Raw genomic sequence first — 17,702 nt, 5'->3', positions numbered from 1 at the left:
TGCTGCAATTTTTCTCAGCAGCAAGGAGACAGCCCTTGGAGCTTCCAGTGGAGGAAGATATAGAGGAGCAGGGGGAACTGTGGAACATGAGAGGAATGCAGCTCACCAGTATTGTACACCTGGTCATCAGGCTGAACCAGACTCCAAACCTCCTGTTTTCATCAACGTTCAACCCCCACTGATTAGGGTTTGCATGAGATACACATTTACTGACTGGTAGATGGAAACCAGGTTCTACAGTTTGAGTGGGAATGACACATAAGCATTGAAGTGAGGCTCCCACGGCTTGGAGCAGGAGCACTGGCCACCACGTTCCTGAAAACTGAATCAAGTGCAGCCAGCAGCAGATTTATAAGAAATGCTCTCTATCAAGCATTCTAATCTTCAGCATGACCAGTGCAGTGATCAGTTAAATGTTGGCCTTTCTGACTCCTAAAATCAGATTGAAAACTAAACAATGTTTCTCTGGCGTCTCTGTTTCTTCCCTCCTCAGATCACAGGTAATAAAGGGTCTTTTCACATTGACACTTTGTTACATTGGCTCCAGTCACAGGTACAGCACCAAATGACCCAACCCTGTGCTAGCAACGAAAGGACCTTCAGCAGGATAAGGAGTTGGTGGTTTGGAGGCGGAAGAATGTTTTTGCCTTGTAATAATCTTTATGTACTTTATGAGAGAACTTAAATAAAATATGACCCCACTGCCCAAGTTTGAGTATGGTCTATGTAATTAAGATCTTCAATTTAAGTACGTGAGAAGAAATTCTCAGGGATGTTGTTGCAGGGGTGAAGCGGATGGTGCATGTGGCTGGCTTGTGATTCCACCCAATACTTCTCAGCTGTGTACTGACCACGTTGGAGTTAAAAGAAATGATTTAATTAAACAATAATTTGGTACACCAAGATGTTTTTTTATTCTGGCAATACCATTAAAAGACCAACATACTGGTGTGGTTCACAATTGAAGAACATGTTAAAGTTTTGACTGCTGTTAAAATCATATTCCCTACTGATGAAGACACTCTTTCTCCCTTGAACAAACCAATACAATTTGACTTAAGAAAACCTTGAGTGCTTTAACTTCCCATGAAAAGTTTCAGTTACTTGCAATTTCCTGTTATCTTGCAGCTATGATTAAATATATAAATCAGTCATAAGGTGATATAATAGCACCTGCTTTCTCTGCAGGATTTTCTGTACAACATGATAATGGTGCTGTTAAGGCAAATGACTCTGGTACACAGTTGGACAGGATATGAATTCAGCTTACTTGTATGAATTGCTTTGTTCTGGTTTCTGCTCTCTCCCTACCTTGTGCTGTACAGAGACAGGATAGCACCTTCACAAAATAGTAGAAAGTTTTGAGAGCAGTCATGTACTTTCTTACATGGATAAGACCGTAAGATGGCAGGTGGCATGAACCATCGCTGTTCTGGCCTAATGCCACCAGCGTTATAGTTTTTTACATTGTTATTTGAATGAAGAGAATAAAAACACAAAAATAGCACTGGAAAATTTTGTGATCCAGCCAATAGCATCTACCGTGATGCACATCTGTCAAGTGGCTAATATTGATAATGGAGCTACTGTGCCTGAGAGAGTTAGAGCAGGCTGCTCCAGTATATGAGCCTAACCAAAAATAACTCCTTAATGTGCCACTACAAAATAAAAACTGTGCACAACTGACCACACAGTGGTCAGAATATTATAAAAAAATAAGCACTTGCAACTCCTGTGATTGATGCAACAATATTGAAATAACCAGCAGCAGAAAGTAGATAAGCAAGAGTGTACTTCACTTTTTCCAGTGAGTTACAGAAGGTCGTACAATAAAAAAAACACAGTAATACCAGTAAAGAAAAGAGATGGCTGTGATTAATAGAGTCACATATAATTTATGCCAAAAAAAAGCATTTTGTAAAAATAGTTTTGAAGGTCAACTTCTTAATATTAAAACATTTTGGAAATATACAAAAACACAACTGATGTAAAATGAAAAAAGTCATATGTGATATAAAATGAATAAAAATCAAATTAATAATGCAATTCCTCATCATGCCATCAGAGTCAACCCACACAAAGAGCAAGATGTTAAATTTATTAAGTTGCTTTAGAAATGACCAAAGAGCCACAACTTTAACCTTTTTACGTTTGCATCTGCTGCACTCAAATACACAACACCAATTTCATCTCAGTCAAAGTAGCAGGGAGTGGTGTGACCTTGTCTGAAGTTAAAAACTGACATTTATTTCCTGTTACATTCAAAAGACAGTGACAATTCCTGTCTTTTAGACTATATTAACTGTGGAAAAAATAAATGCAGTGAAAATAAAAGAAAGCAAATAAAAATCATGCCGATATTATATATACCAAAAATACATTAAAACACATTAATTTTAAATATTTCACCAAAATGACATTCAACTATAGCAAAGCACATGTTTCAATAACATGCTTGCACTGCTAGGGCAGATGGCTTCCCTGCAAAGACATAGTACAAGCAGTAGGAAACAGCATTATATGTGTTTCTGGTTTGATAGGACTGGAGAAAATGACATTTTTCTCATCGGCTCCTTTTGCAAACTGGGCATTTTCAACTTTTTTTGTTGTTGGAGAAGGCACTTGGAAAGAGTTAGAGCACATTGATTACAAAGTGTTCATCATTGACATAAATGAAAGGGTTTGATGAAAGATTTTTAAAGGAATATAGAAGTAAGAATAGAGTGTGCAATTCCATAGGCATTCATGTGACAGAACAAAAGAAAGGGTAAATTTTAAATGGCAGGTAGAACAGTAGGGCGTAAATTGACATGAGGTCAACTCGTAAGCTATTTGGGGGATAGTTTACTAATGATTGCCCTGTCATTTTACATCACAGGAATGTTTAATTTTTTTTTATTATAGGGCAGGCTTATGTATCCATCTCCAGTTTAAACAATTTTACTGAATGGGAGCACAATGGTTTTCATTCCCTATCCCCAAAATTTACAAAGAATTGAAGCAGAAGTAATGCTCCTGAGCACTGTGTAACCTTCAGTGGCAAATCTTATTTCTATTTCCGTGAGCATTCATTGGATGATAAATGGTTTGCTATTTGGCAATCCAGTGACTGCCTGACAGACATAGTACAGCCAAGGTGCACTGTCCCTGTGAGGAGGCACCTGGACTATGCAAATTATCCAGGGGGAGCTCCAGATCCAATCCTGCTCCTTGACTGAGCAGAATGAGTAAGAAAGGCAGTGAAGATCTGAGGGCAGTTGCAGTGGTCTCCTCCCCTGCCCTTCCACAGATGTAATCTGAAGGTTAAATGCCGGAAAGCTAGAAAGATGCCAGGACTTTGTAACAAGCCTGCATTCTCCTTCAGCTGTATCCACATACAGATCCTCTGGTCTGCAGATGTCTGAGAGCAGGCAACAACACTAATTGTTTTATTAGAAAAATATACTTTACTCATGACACTAAATATTTATGTCTCCGCCTGGACAGAATTACAAGGAATGAGTTGAGGAACTTGAATCGTGCTGTCCTGCCTCCTGGTACTCATTATATTAGACATGGGCTTGTTTCAAGCCTGTGAGGATAACCTAACAAAATACTGAAATACTGGAGCAATATAATGGCAGTACAGAGCTACGATGATGGCTCTACTTCCTCTTTCCCTCTGCCCTGAATCTTGAAAATCTACTTCCCATGCTGCAGGACAGGAAAATATCTCCCTTATGCTCTGGGGATTTTCAGATTAAACTGTTTCAAGGGAGACTTCATTTAATAGGAAACAACTACAAAATGTTGCTTTTGTCTGTTATTTATTATATTGATATTAGAACCCAGTATCATATATTTGGATATTTGAGTACTCTGATGTCCAGGCATGAAACTGAAAGATATTGTGGCACAGTATAAAGGAATTTTAGACAGGTGGCAGTGAAATTGGCTACACTGTTAGTAAACTTGTTACAATTATTTTTCTTTTATCACTAAATATTTCTTAATTTCCATAAACATAATTATTTTCTACAATTGCCAGCATAGATTCAATAAAATGAATACTTTTCCAATAAGCAGTAAATTGGGACATGAGCCACCTCTCTGTAGTCTGCTCAAACCATTGGAACAGTATTTTGCATTTATGAATTAAGATCTGTTATTTTACTGTCACTCCAGAGGCAAGTACTATGCCTTTGCTTTGATGGCACATTCAGCAGTAAATACATAAAACCTGACCATTAGAGCTGTAATAGTACTTACATTGTTTAACAGGAATTATTACTATAAAAACTGAAGAGAATGGGGCATACATAATTCTGTTAAAGTTGATACCTCAGCCTAAAAACGTATCAGGTCAAATGGCACACTGAGTGAAATAAATAGTGGCAATTTTCAGAATATAAAGTAATATCTTTGGAACAAAAAGGGGGATGTTTTACTGCTTTAAAACCATCATTGGAGAACTTCTCTGCTTGTATCAGATTGCCAAATTGGGGAAAGCTCAACAGAAAAGCAAGGAGAACACAATAGAAGACTGATCCCTCTAAACTGGATTAATCTCAAACGATGCCTTGAGATCCTGCCTTGCTGGATTAAAAGTGTAATACCTGTTGCACACATACATTACGGTGCAAGGATGAGATGATAGTGCTTCTTGTTGAATCTTTATATCTACTATTGTGTCAAATCTAGTAATACAATGGGAGACAAGTTGTCTAATTCAATCAAACAGCAAGGATGATCTTTTGCCCTCAATTATTTATTTTTTTATATCGTGCCTTGCTGATTGTTGGCACATGAAAAGAGAATTGCATGCATTATTCTCCAAGGAAAAGACTGAGAACCCAGTACTCCTCATTTGATCTTTATGTTGACTATTATTTCAAACTTTGATATAACTGAGGGGGACATTTGACAAACACATGGGAACAACTTGGCAAATTTTAGGGAAAGGAAACTACCGAGGATTGATGTATAACACTGTCTAGGTAAATTTCACACCATTCTGCTTAGAGAACCAGGCAGCAAAATGATTCCATGCATGAGAGTTTAAGTAAAAACAAAACAGAAAGTCTGCACTAGAAATATTCCCAACTCTTTTTTTCCTCAGCTACGTTGTTTGCAACATAAGCTTGGCTACTTTGCAGTGTGATGTGAAGTTAATTCAGGAAAAACCTGAAGAATGTATTAATGTGAATTAACAGCAGTTCATTTGTGCATTTGAGGCTTTAAACAGGACAACAACAACCAAATATATATATTTATATATAAAACAAGAAAGCTTGCATAAAATATTCCCTTCATCTGACACTTAAAAAAAATGCTGGTATGATGAACCACTGTCGTGACTGTGCATTTTACATTAAAATGCTTGAGGAACATGCGGAATGGTTAAAGTTAGGTAATAAAACGTAACTGACATTTTATACATAATAAAGACACATAATTCATACTGAGCATATATCAAAAGATAAACCATTTGCAACTAAAGCAGCGTCGTGATGTTGGCGACATTGTGAGGACTTGGTCTTAGAACAACATACGGTTGCCTCAACTTTTGGCCACATCATTTAAAGCAAAGTAGATGCTACAATATAGTAGGATGTGAGTCACTATCCTTTTGTTGGAGTTGACATAAAATACATTCAATGGACATATTATTCAACAGCTCATTAAAAAAATAATAGGACTGGGGGTCAATATTTAGTAAAAAATGATGGGAAGAGAGGAGCAATACATCCATTGGCTTCAAGAAGGATCAGGTATCTTTACAGAGCTCAATATCAGGATATACCTGCAAGTTAAATGACTAATGCTTGAGTAACATTAATACTCAATGTTACTCAATACTCAATGATACTTCATTAATACTCAATGAAATATCGCTTTTGGGATTTCTATCCTCATAAAATGCAAATACTAAGAAGAAGAAGGATTTTTCTTGAATAAACAACAAGGCTTTCTGTGCCTGCTTTCCATCTCAGAAACTTTTGGACCACTTAAGGCCCAGGTTTTCTCATACACGATTGGGCAGTAATAACCATGTGAGATGCCATATGCTGGATCCAACAAAAGGATATGGACTTAAACATAATACAGGGTTGACGTCAAGTTTTAAACCAGTAGGAGCAGTTGCTCAATAAAAAGTATGCAAGGTTCCACAAAAGTTAAACTGCCTACATAGCAGTGTCAGCACAAAGGGGACTCTGTAAAAGAATCTGCAGGAAGACCTGTCTTGAATCAAAACAAAAGTTATGTCCACAGCAACTGATTGCTAAAGACAGTATAGAACACACCATTAAAATTAATAGTTGAGAAAAGATTATTATAAAATGCCTCAAATGGAAACATTTCCTTTAAATATAACACTAGGGTCTTGCATTTATATTATGAAAGACAAATGTATAAAGTATTGAATAGTTGAGGCACAAAAGGTTTTTGTTGTCGATGCATTAAACAAAAGCTTCTGGGTCATACGCTTCAGAGAGCTTTGCAATTAAAATCCAAACACCCTTGTTCTTCCATGCTGGAGTCTTCCTAATTGTCATGCATAATACCTTCAGCATCTCTTCACTGTTTGGCAACAGCAGCAATGTGCCTTACAAGATGCTTTAGATGTGCGGTACTAAATCCTTTCAATTCAAAGTCAACTCCAAATCATCCATTGGAGCCAGTTTAAATTTCCCACTTGGGTTGAACAATCTTGCGGCCAGTGTCCAACCTCAGTCAAAAGCTATTTCCTTTTTTTGTCTCATTCAGGATTGACACCTCTCTGCTCCACAAGGAAGAGTCCCTTGTTCCTTTACGGAATCCTTTAAATCCACTTGTACTTTCAAATCCTCTGAATGAAAAACATACCATGCTGTAGCCTGGCCACACAATGCTGCCAGTGCTCACTGTCTGCGCATTAGCCAAGGATTAGCCCTTGGAGCACTGAATTATGAACTCAGTCACTCTGCCATCCACTTGAGCTGGCTTGCACAAAACAAAAAATAAATTGATGCTGCCATGGTTACTTCATCCACAACACAGGATGTTGAACAACAGAAGGTTAGGCATTTTTTTTTTGCAAATTCAAACCCCTTTTCCTCTGCATTTCAATTATTTCTTTCTGGCAATGAGCCAGGGGTTTCCTCCCTTTAGATGGAGAAAAAAAAGACAGTTCAGAGGCCTTGGCCACAGGTCTGATTGCACAGAACGTTTGTGTTTGAAGTGGTCACACATCTAGCACTGGTCAAATGTTTCATGCACTTCTTTTTAGAACAGATACGACATCAGAAAATCAGTGATTGGACTTTAGTTGGAGACTGTAAGCAATGGCCAAGTTATTTACAATGGAAACAACCAACGACATTCCACATTATTGATCTGCTTTAGTCTATTTGGTCACAATTATATGATGGAACTTGGTCTGAAAAGTATCAATGGCACTTGCCCATGCAAAATACACAAGGTGAGACAGAGCTCACAGGGAGCACTGGCGAACAACATTCCCACATTGTTTCTTTTTAACACGATGAGTTGCTGACAGAACTGTTCTGTCAGTCAATGTATGATGTGTAACTTCTTACTATAAAGAAGTAGAAGCAGCTATGTGCGAACATTTTCTTGACTTTTCTTAAGCCATTACAACTATATAAATACAAAATATGGAGCATTATATACAAACTTCATGCTTTCGTGTTAGACTCATCACTGCAAAATAAACAAAGACACACAAATGTTAAGTAAAACGCACATTAGAAGATTAGTAATTATAAATAATTCATTTTTATTGACCAACACATATGATGAGGTGAGCAAACAAAAGGGTTTCAAATAAAATGATTCCAAAATGTTGGCTTAAAAATTGAGCAACTACGTCACTCACTTCCCAAACAGGCCAATTTGGCTTCCAGTTATATAGCTGTATGCCACACATGTGTGGCTGCTACTTCAAGGGGGTCATATTCTGGTAGCATTTGGACAGAACTGTGTCTAACTGAAAGCCTTGTACTGAGAGAAAGATTACATGGTAGTTGATCCACCAATGTTTTGATTTTAAAGCAAAGTCCTCTAAAATTCCTATCTTTGTAATCTCCACCTGCCCCACATCCTTTCAAGAACTGCCTTGTGTCAATTCTGGTGTCTTGTGCTTTCCCCACAGCCTGTCACAATTTAATGTGCTGATAGAGAGGAAGGTGCTCTGAGGAATTTCCGAGTCACCATTAACATTCAGGGGACAGTCACATTGCTAACATTGTTGATTTAATCCACTTGCACTAACTGCAACAATCACTTTCCCAACGGTGCACCGTACTGGCCTTTACCATCATACTTTCAGCTCTGGTAGTATCATGTATGGGCAAAGTCTCAATGGATTATTCTTATCAAGGGTGCATGGGGGAAAAAGCAAGTGGTAGTGCAGCATTCTGGAATGCACAGTCATGGTGCTACCGACTGGTGAGCCCACACATGAAGGCTCCTTCCAGCTCTGCAAGAACAGCAAAGATTATTTTCCTGCTATTTCTGGACTGGAACACACGGACTATATGTTTGTTACACAATATCCACTCACATTCCTTGGAAATGTAGTCAGGGTACTAACTATGTCATTGGGACCTTGTTTTCACTGGAAAGTTGCTGCTGATTGTTTCAGGGAGGTTCTTCAGCATCATGGTGAGAAACTTCTTTAAAAATACCACCCATTTGTTCAGTGGTGTTAACAGAATGGTGAAGGGATCAACTTCTCTTTGGAGCACTTGCAGCCACATTAACATTACAGAACAGAATCGACTGCAATACATCTAAACTGGTACTTACTATCCTCACTATGAATTTCAACAGAGAAATCTTCCCCAATGTGATAGGTAATAGGAATAATAGAAGTAATAGTTGTAATATGATAATTGTGGTTAATGTACAATTGTTTATCTCTCTTAAACTAATTTAAAATTATCAGGCATTCCTTACCTTCTGCCAACATCCTGGCATCGGCAATCCATCCGGGCCCTATTTTGATCAAAACAAAAGCCTTTGACTAGTACACAGAAAAACAGGAATAGCAAAGGCAGGCATTCCTGCCAGATACTCTTTTACAGCTGAACTATACACAGCCATTGCCAGTAAACAGAACTTTATTAACCCGATGATTGCTAAAGGAGTTCAGCATCTATATGTAGTTGTTTCTAACAATGGAACATTTTCCAACAATTTCCATATTGCAGTGTAAACAAATCTGGAATGGTGGTTCAGTTAGTTAATCAATCTATGGCTGCTCTTTAATAATCTTGGCAAGAGGCAATAGCTTCTACTGTACATTTTTGGTACCAATACTTGCAAAAAGTATTTTGTTTATATGTAGATATAACAGTAAGCCTAGAAATATTTGCATGGAAAAATAATATGCTGAAATTGGATCAGAAAGAAACACATTATCACCTATTTTTTGTGCATAAATTGTTCATAAGGCAAGGTTTTGGAGTTGTATAAAAGCGTTTGCACCCACTTCATGTTGAAGTGCATCCCATTGGCAAATTGGACCGGGCACTTTCTGTCATGATTCCCCCTAATGCCTGTGTCACCTTCCTGTCACACCTTGTGCACATAATGATGTCATGTTAATTATTACTCACCAACAGAAACTGGATCAAAACTTGTGACCCTTGTTATTAATTCATAATGCAATAAGAACACTGAAAGTAATGAATTATGTGCATTTTAAAATATCAGATGATATATATTTTTTATGTAAAATCCCCTGTAATATGTATATATAAAAACTCATTGTGGCAGACCCTTCTGTAAATCTGTGCCCCCAATGCCATTGCTGACTGTGGTGGCTTAGGTCCTCCTGCATCCAAAGGTGTGATCAACCATCTCCATGCTTGGGATGGGGGGGAGGGGAGCAGGGATCTCTCTGGGGTCAATAATGCACCAATATCCCCCTCCTCTCTGCCCGTGTACTGCCTCCTCCCACATCCATATTTTTCTGATTGTTCCCCCTCACCACATTTTGACCTCATCTCCACAGCATCCACATTTCTAAGGGTCAGTAGGCAAATGACATTTCTGCTGCATATCTAGTGGTTGCCCATGTCTGTGGAACGTGCAAGATAGGTTTTAATGAGTCTGTGGGAGTAAATTACAAGAATGATTTCTTAGAACAAGGATGTTCCAATTTAGTTATTTTTTTTGGGTGATTTCCAATTTGGTACTATAAGTAGTGCCTATTCATGCACCAAATGCGAGAAGGTCCAAGGTCTAAATAAATGCCTTGGTCTTGATAATTTCAATAGCATTGTAGGCTCCTTTTCAGAACTTCAAATTTTGTTAGATCTTTAGAATTCTCTTCAGTCAGCTGGCATTGTCGTCTCTCACTGCTGTATCCTACGCTGATGAACACACACATGTTCATTGGTTTTGCTAATGTTGGCAGTCATCAAGTTGGTGTGCATCTCCCAGCACTAAGGAGAGGGCATGCCCGAGACATTGTTTCAGTGAACACCTTTGAAACTGGAGACAAATCTGTTTGCAGTAACTGCAGAGGGGTTTTCCTGCCAAATGCCACAGGGCAGGTCACTGTAGGCTTCTCCTTTACTGCCTCCTCCCAGTGGCTGAAGAGTTGTTCTCCAAATTCTAGTGTGGAATCTGTCCATTGAGATGCATGACGGACATGATCTTCACCAATGCAACCACTCCAAGAGAATTGCAGGGGACAGCAGAAACCGCTATATGTGGCCTTTCTAAAGGTCATCAAAGCCTTTGAGCTTGTCAAACTGAGAGAGATTGTAAAGTATCATTCTCAAATTTGGCTGCCTAGAGAAACTTGCCTCCGCCTTGTGCCTGCTACATGACGGTCTGCAAGCTGTGACCTTAGCCAAGGGGTCCACCACAGATCTCAGTGCAGATCATTGCTAACAAAGGCTGTGTCATTGCCCTAACATGTTTCTCAAACTCTCTCACTGCTGTATTTCACTTCACCTCTGACAAGCTTCCACCAGAGTGGAGCTAACATACAGGATGAATGGGAGATTGTTCAGCCAATGTCACTTCCTTTCTAGAACTACAGCCACGCTGACTTTGTTCATTGAGCTGCAGTATGCAGATGGTGCTTGTATATGCCGACACATTCTGAAGTCGAGCTTGAAGTCATTGTTGTTTTGTTCATTGGAGTATATGACTGGATGGCCCTTCCACATTCACCCTCTGACATAAAGGTCCATGCTGAGACCCTAGAAAACATGGGCTGCTTCCCATATCTTTGGAACCACACCTCAGCTAGGGCAAAAATTGCTGATGAAATCCATCACTGCTTTCATGTTCTAGCACAGTCTTTCAAGACCTGAAACCTGGAACAAAACTCATGATCTATCAGGCAAAAGTTCTCCCTACACTCTCTGCTTGTGAGTCAGGGATAGCCTGTGGCAGATTCCTTAATGCACCAGAGAAATACCACCAACCCTGCCTTTGCAAAATCCTCCAAATCCATGGGCAGAATTAACAAACCTATATTGGTTTCCTCTCCCAGGCCCACATCTTCAGAACTGAGGTCCCAGTTGATTCTGTTGGACAGGCTACATTGCCCAACAACAGACTCCCTAAATAGTCATTCCTTTCTGAGATCTGCCAAGGGAAGAGATTACAAAGTGCAGAGAAGAAATGATTCAAACATGTGCTCAAAGCCTCTGTGAAAATGTGTCACATCCCCACAGACTCATGGCAGTCCCTGGCCCATGACATCTGAAAGTGGAGAAGGAGCATTCAGGACGGCACTGAGAAGTTTGCGTTCATGAGACGAGAGCACACTGAAGCCTAAAGTAAACAGCAGAGTGAGCATACCATCTACCTAGCTACCCACCCATCTACCCTGTGAAGCACCTCCTGCCCCACCTATGGCAGAATCTGCAGGTTCCACATTGGCTTCATCAGTCACCTCAGAATCCACAGAAGCAAGTCATCAATCCCACGGGACTGTCTTAATAATGTGAACCAGGTTGTGCAGGAAGGATATTGAATAATAGATGGGTCAATGCCATAGCCGATGCTTAATTTGTCCATTCCCAATCTCCATCTGAACATTTTGTAATTAATGTAAGAGAGTCCAGAAGTGATTTTATAAAGTTAGGAACAGGATTGATGCCCCATATCATCAACATCTTATCCCAAGGTAATTTCTTTGTGGGAAATTTCACCACATGAATTGTATGGGTTTAAGAAAGCTGACCACTACCTTCTCAAGGGATGTGGAAGAAATTTTGGCTTTGCCAGTGATGTTTGCATCCTGAGAATCAATTAATAAGAATGCAAAAGATATCTCATCAACATTCATTATTGGGTTATTTAAGCTGTGAGAGAAACAACCATATCTCATTTTATGGCTTAGCTATGAGTATGACAGGGGCTAGGGATGTTTCCACTAATTTTTTTATATTTAACTATTTGGTGTACAGTATGGTGATTTGCTTTCATATTCGCATGCATTAATGTAGGTCCAGTATTAACACTGTTGGACAACATGCTTCCTTGGAGCTCTCTCAACTTCTAGTTGTAACTCTGATTGAAGGCTGTCGGAAACATTGCAAAAGTAGCAGGAGATCTGGAAAACCCATGTGGAAATTATAGGTACATGTATGAAATGCAGTGTTCTCTCATTGGGAACATCAATTTGATTCTTCTCCTGTTTTCTTCCCCCGTCATAAATTGGACAATGCACTTTCCCCGTGGACCTAGATGGATCGCTGCTATACCTGCTGCATTGTTGTACTAACTTCATTTAAATGGCCTGGATGCGTGTAACTAATAACATAACAATAGAAGTAGGAGTACACCAATTGGCCCTTTGTGCATAGTTTGCCATTTACTAAGATTATAGCTGGTCTTTCTCCCCAGTGCTGCTTCCCTGCAATATCTCCATAATCCCTCGGTTCCCTTAATATCTAAAAATCTGTCAATCTCCTTCCTGAATATCCTGAATGACTGGGTCTCCTCTGCCCTCATTCAAAGATCCATCACCACCTGGGTAAAGAGATGTCTTCCCATCTGCGTGCTGGGCCAGGAATCTCACTTTAGAACCGGCTTTTCTTCAAAGCAGGGCTGAAAAGTTATGTGTTCTTAAAGGCCTACAGCAACACAAGTCTCAAGCATAACTTTTGCCTGCTGTCAGAAACAGCAACCAAATAGCAACTGCTTCTACAGTGCGGTCTGATGACCAGAGATTTACATAGCTAGAATTTGTTGCCTGCTTCTTTATAGATTCTCCATTCTGAAGAGGCAGCCCCATAACCGAAGGGCTCCTACTTTGAAGATATGGGCTTCATTCCAGGCAATCGAGAAGAAATAATTAACCTCTGGAAAGTGATATAGAAGGGTTTAATCAGTATTATTTAGGAGATACCCAGGTATGAGTAGAGACTTGGTGGTATAGGTCTCTCCATTAGTTTTTTAAATTCTGAAACTAGCGCATGTGATCAGTTAAGCAGATAACATCTACCTTTAAATATCTCTGCATTCATATTGCTTCATAATAAATTGTCATCATTTGGGATTTGGGCCATACTATTCTATTTGCTATGTGTACTTTGATACTGCAAAATATTTTTACATGGGTTTAACACTGTAATGTAGAACTTGTCATTTTCAAATATCACCATTCATTAGACATGGTCATCATTAATAGCCTCTTGTTCTGTCATTCAGATTCAGCAGCAGCATGGTTTAGAAATATGAAAACTACTAAGTGCTACTGCTGTATGGTAAAATCTAATTTATAACTTTTAACCAAATCACGTTTAGCAATCATGATCAAGAGAGCCTTGAAGGCTTATTGCTAGCTGTCTCTCAATGCAAATTTCTATTCTGAAATCAAGTACGATGGTTAGAAATGAGAACAATGACATTTTCAGGATTTGGTACAAAATCAACATTAAAATTCAAAGAGAATATAACCATGCACAATAACACATTCCATTTAATATATGTAACATTTTTCATTAGACTGAACATGTCTGAACTGTGAAAGAAACAAAAGTAATATACCGGAGTTTTCATACATACAAATGCACCCCTCTATGGTTCTATTTTCATTCTTGTTTGAGATGTAATCCCAACAAAGTTATATCATCAATCATTGTGATTGGTCAGTTGAAAATAATTTTTGTGTAAAAATTTACATCAATTATATATTTTTATTATTTATATTTTCCCAGATGAATACCTAACATTGTAAATTTTGCCCGATTGGTACAATGAAGGGAAAGTGTATAACTGGTTATGCATTTTATTTCACAAATGAAACAGAGGTTGTATTAAAAGCTAAGGAGGGTTTTGGAAGCAACATGGAACTCTAATATTGAAAGGTTGAATTCTTTTGGAGTAAACTGCAATTTGTTAAGGTAAGCCAGTTGCCTGACATTATGTTAATAATCAGTGAGGGGTTACTAGTATAAGCTTGGAACGGCTGAGTTCAAGGAAGGCATTGTTTGTTACACTGGTACTGCCAAAGGGTTGAAGTGTTAAGTAAGCAAGATCGTTCCAATACTAGTAGAAGGGAATATTATGTCAGGATACAAGTATATGCTGTAATGTCTCATATTACTCATACCATTTAATTTAAAAATGTTTCTTTTCTCCAACCCCTCCCCTGGCCCTCACTAATTTTCTAGTTGTTCAGCACAGATTGAAATTCTTCATTAGAGCACTTTGCACTGTTTCCAAATACATAAAAGTTAGAACAACATAGATTATATTTCACTTAATCTTTTGAAAAAAGAAATTACCTGCCCTTTTGAAAACTGTACTGTTGCTATTACTATGGAAAATGTCTGTTAAATGAAAACACTCATCGCTTAGTTTTTCACGAGATGTTTTAGTCATCTGTGCCTTTGTTTATGAATTTGAGAGGGGGACTTGACTGGTCTGTGAAGGAGGACTTTGCTTTGGTCTGCAGTGATTCTAGCTAAGCCTTTTGATTGACCATTCCTCAAAGTGAAGACCCAAGTAACTCAGCTGACTGTACTGGTGTTGGTAGCTGGGAAGCAGGAAGGGCAGGTAGTAGTAACTGTGTTACACTAACTGTTGTGTCTGCAATGGTATTCTGCTTGTCAGGAGAGGGCCTTGTGAGTGTATATTTACAATGCACAGACAGAGTTCCTCTCTGCTGGGCAGATTTCACAAGCCTACCAATTTAACCACCAAGCCCTCTTCTGCCAATCATTGTGAAGGGTGGCTAAAGTTCTCCCACTGGGTCTCAAAAAAGAGATTAAAAAAGCTACCCATTTTTTAAAAGGACAAAAATTATTGTTGGGAATGTAATCGTATGAAAAGTTCACGTATTTATTTCAAGCTCTGCACTTAAATGGATTCTGTTGCAGACGTTTTTAATAATAAAGACCATTTTGAATTTCCTGATGCAGTGTGTATACTGATTTTTCGTTATTATACTAACACCTATTTGCAGCAGACTGCTTATTCCCTCCAGCTTCCTCAGTGATACACTAGAGAGAATTCAATAGCTATCACATTATGCAGCAAATGACACATACTGTTCTGTAAGTAAATAAAAAGCACACTCCTCTTGCATTGGGATTTGTTAGCTGAAGTAAGGTATATTCATGCACGTGCATTACACCTATAATGCAAAGAGGATCAGACCATTACTTTGCATTTTTGCAGATTGCCTAATTAAAGATTGCATGCAGGGTTGGTAGGAAAAAGAATACTGTACCAATTGGCAAGGGGCATCCAGCCCATCCAGGCCAGGCTGACCTGGCTCCCCTTTTTCCCCCTTATTGCCGCGGAGTCCCTGTTTATTGAAATTAACTTGCATTGTTATTGACAACGAATTGTTCTGCCTGCGGAGAGGCCAACACTTGACATTTTATAAACAGGAGAGAGAAGCAGGTACTGATTCCATGGTCGGTGTATGTAGAGAGGGGTTTCCGTGGCATTAGCCACTGTGTTAATATACAAAGACTATGTGACTGAGCACTGTTTCTTTTAGTTTTGCATGTAATGTCTCACTAGTGCCTACTTTAAGAAACAAATCTCATTTTGTAAAACTTTTCTAAGTGCCAACCAGAAATGTGGAATAAAAGAGCCATTTTGGAGTACTTTTCATCTCCAAAATCAAGGGCTTTGAAATTTTATAAACTTTTAAATATTTGATTTGTGTGAAGCTGATGAGTGTGGTGGGATTGAAACCCTCTTTACATACATGGACCAAGTTTTGTGATCGCTGTGACCAGATTACCAGAAGATGTCAGGGTATATGGTAAGTTTAGCTGATGCCTTTGTAAAATCTTCAAATAAAATATTGAAGTAGTTTTGCTTCTTTAGATGACGAAGGAATGTTGGAATAGAATCTGCCTCTCTCTTTTGTTTGTCTTTTCATCTGATTACCAATACACAGCAGAGACATACCAATGGGCAAGGTGCATCTAATCCAGGGGCACCCTGTTCTCCTTTCTCCCCCTTAGGCCCTTTTTTGCCTTTCTTTCCCTTTTCCCCCTGCGGACACAATGGTTTGGTCAAAAAAAAGTTTTGTGAATTCAGACAGTGCTACATGTACATGACGTCCACCAATTTGAACGCTAATAATTAAACAATAAAAGAGTAATAGTGTTTAAAGCCAGGAATATGCTTGTTGGTTATAAGGAATAAAGGGATTGCAGTGAGGATAAGGGATGCTATTAGAAAAGGGAAATTAGTGAGGTTGCAGGAACACATAGGAGTGAGTTATATTCAGAAAGAGGTAAAACTTCAACTCTAATTTATTAGAGTGGTCAAATTAAGGAGTCAAAAGATAAAGGATGGGGCAGGTCCATAGGTGGGAACCAATTTACTCGTGTTTCATGGGGCAGAGTGGGAAGGAGAAGGGTAGGCACCTCCGGGAAAGAGAAGCATGCTTCAATCTGAGCAGCAGGAAAACAAAGCATCGAAAAGTAATAATCTCAATGGAGGAAGTGGCCCTTTACATTTACCCAGGAATGCTCTTCGTAACCCGACAGAAATCTGCCGTACAGTGATTTGGTAGTTCACTGCTACAATCATCTGCGCTGCAGTCAGTGATCACTGTCCTCGTTCAAGAGTGCTGCCTAGGCAAAGAGAAAAGGACACTACCTCGGCCAACTAAGAACAATGCAATTAGTTGAGCAATTTTGGATGCAAAATGGAAATTAAATATAGTTATTTAACAAGACTGAACACAGACCTCCTTATGTAATGAGATATCCAACCAAAGTGAAAATCAGGCTTAGGTGGGCACTTCCTCAGTGAGTGATGTACAGCATTTAGTCAATGAGAGAGGTGTGCTGTGGTTTTTAAACCTTCATGAATTCCATGATATTTTATTTGGTGATTAATTTTAAAGTGTAAATAATGATGTTTTCAAAGTTTTCAAAAGTTGCATGTACTAAGCTGTATATTTAGGTGTAATAATTACATAAAACCCATTTGCTGGTTCAGTAACTTATTGCTTTTCTGATTGATTTAGCCAAGAGTTCAGTTGTCTGACAGGGATACAGCCTGATTATAACCCTAGAAATATTGCTGTAGGATAGCTCATACATTTAAAAAGGAGGCCAGTCAACAGTCAATGGATGGCATATAAGAGCCAGCTTTCTGAGTACATGGTCCTGGTGAGAACTTCACGATCTTGCAGCACATATCACAAAACTGTGGCAACACTTCCCACAAGTCACTCACATGCGCTGCCAGTGCATGAAGCTCCATGCCAG

The 17,702-nt window shown here is 38.8% G+C and overlaps 1 protein-coding gene across 1 annotated transcript in view; it reads right to left on the bottom strand.

The window, feature by feature from the left end:
- Window positions 1–962: 962 nt before the first annotated feature.
- LOC127584027 (collagen alpha-1(XXV) chain) overlaps window positions 963–17,702 on the bottom strand; it is a 153,603-nt gene continuing 136,863 nt past the window's right edge. Inside the window, exons 33-35 of the mRNA XM_052040547.1 lie at window positions 16,387–16,473; window positions 8,941–8,979; window positions 963–7,683 (exon numbers count right to left, since the gene is read on the bottom strand). Of these exons, the coding sequence (XP_051896507.1) occupies window positions 7,681–7,683; window positions 8,941–8,979; window positions 16,387–16,473 (129 nt within the window). The 3' untranslated portion in view covers window positions 963–7,680. The remainder of the gene's footprint in view (window positions 7,684–8,940; window positions 8,980–16,386; window positions 16,474–17,702) is intronic.

Source organism: Pristis pectinata, chromosome 2 (assembly GCF_009764475.1).
Source record: "Pristis pectinata isolate sPriPec2 chromosome 2, sPriPec2.1.pri, whole genome shotgun sequence".
NCBI classification, from domain to species: Eukaryota; Metazoa; Chordata; class Chondrichthyes; order Rhinopristiformes; family Pristidae; genus Pristis; species Pristis pectinata.
This window is presented reverse-complemented; position numbering and strand designations above follow the sequence as displayed.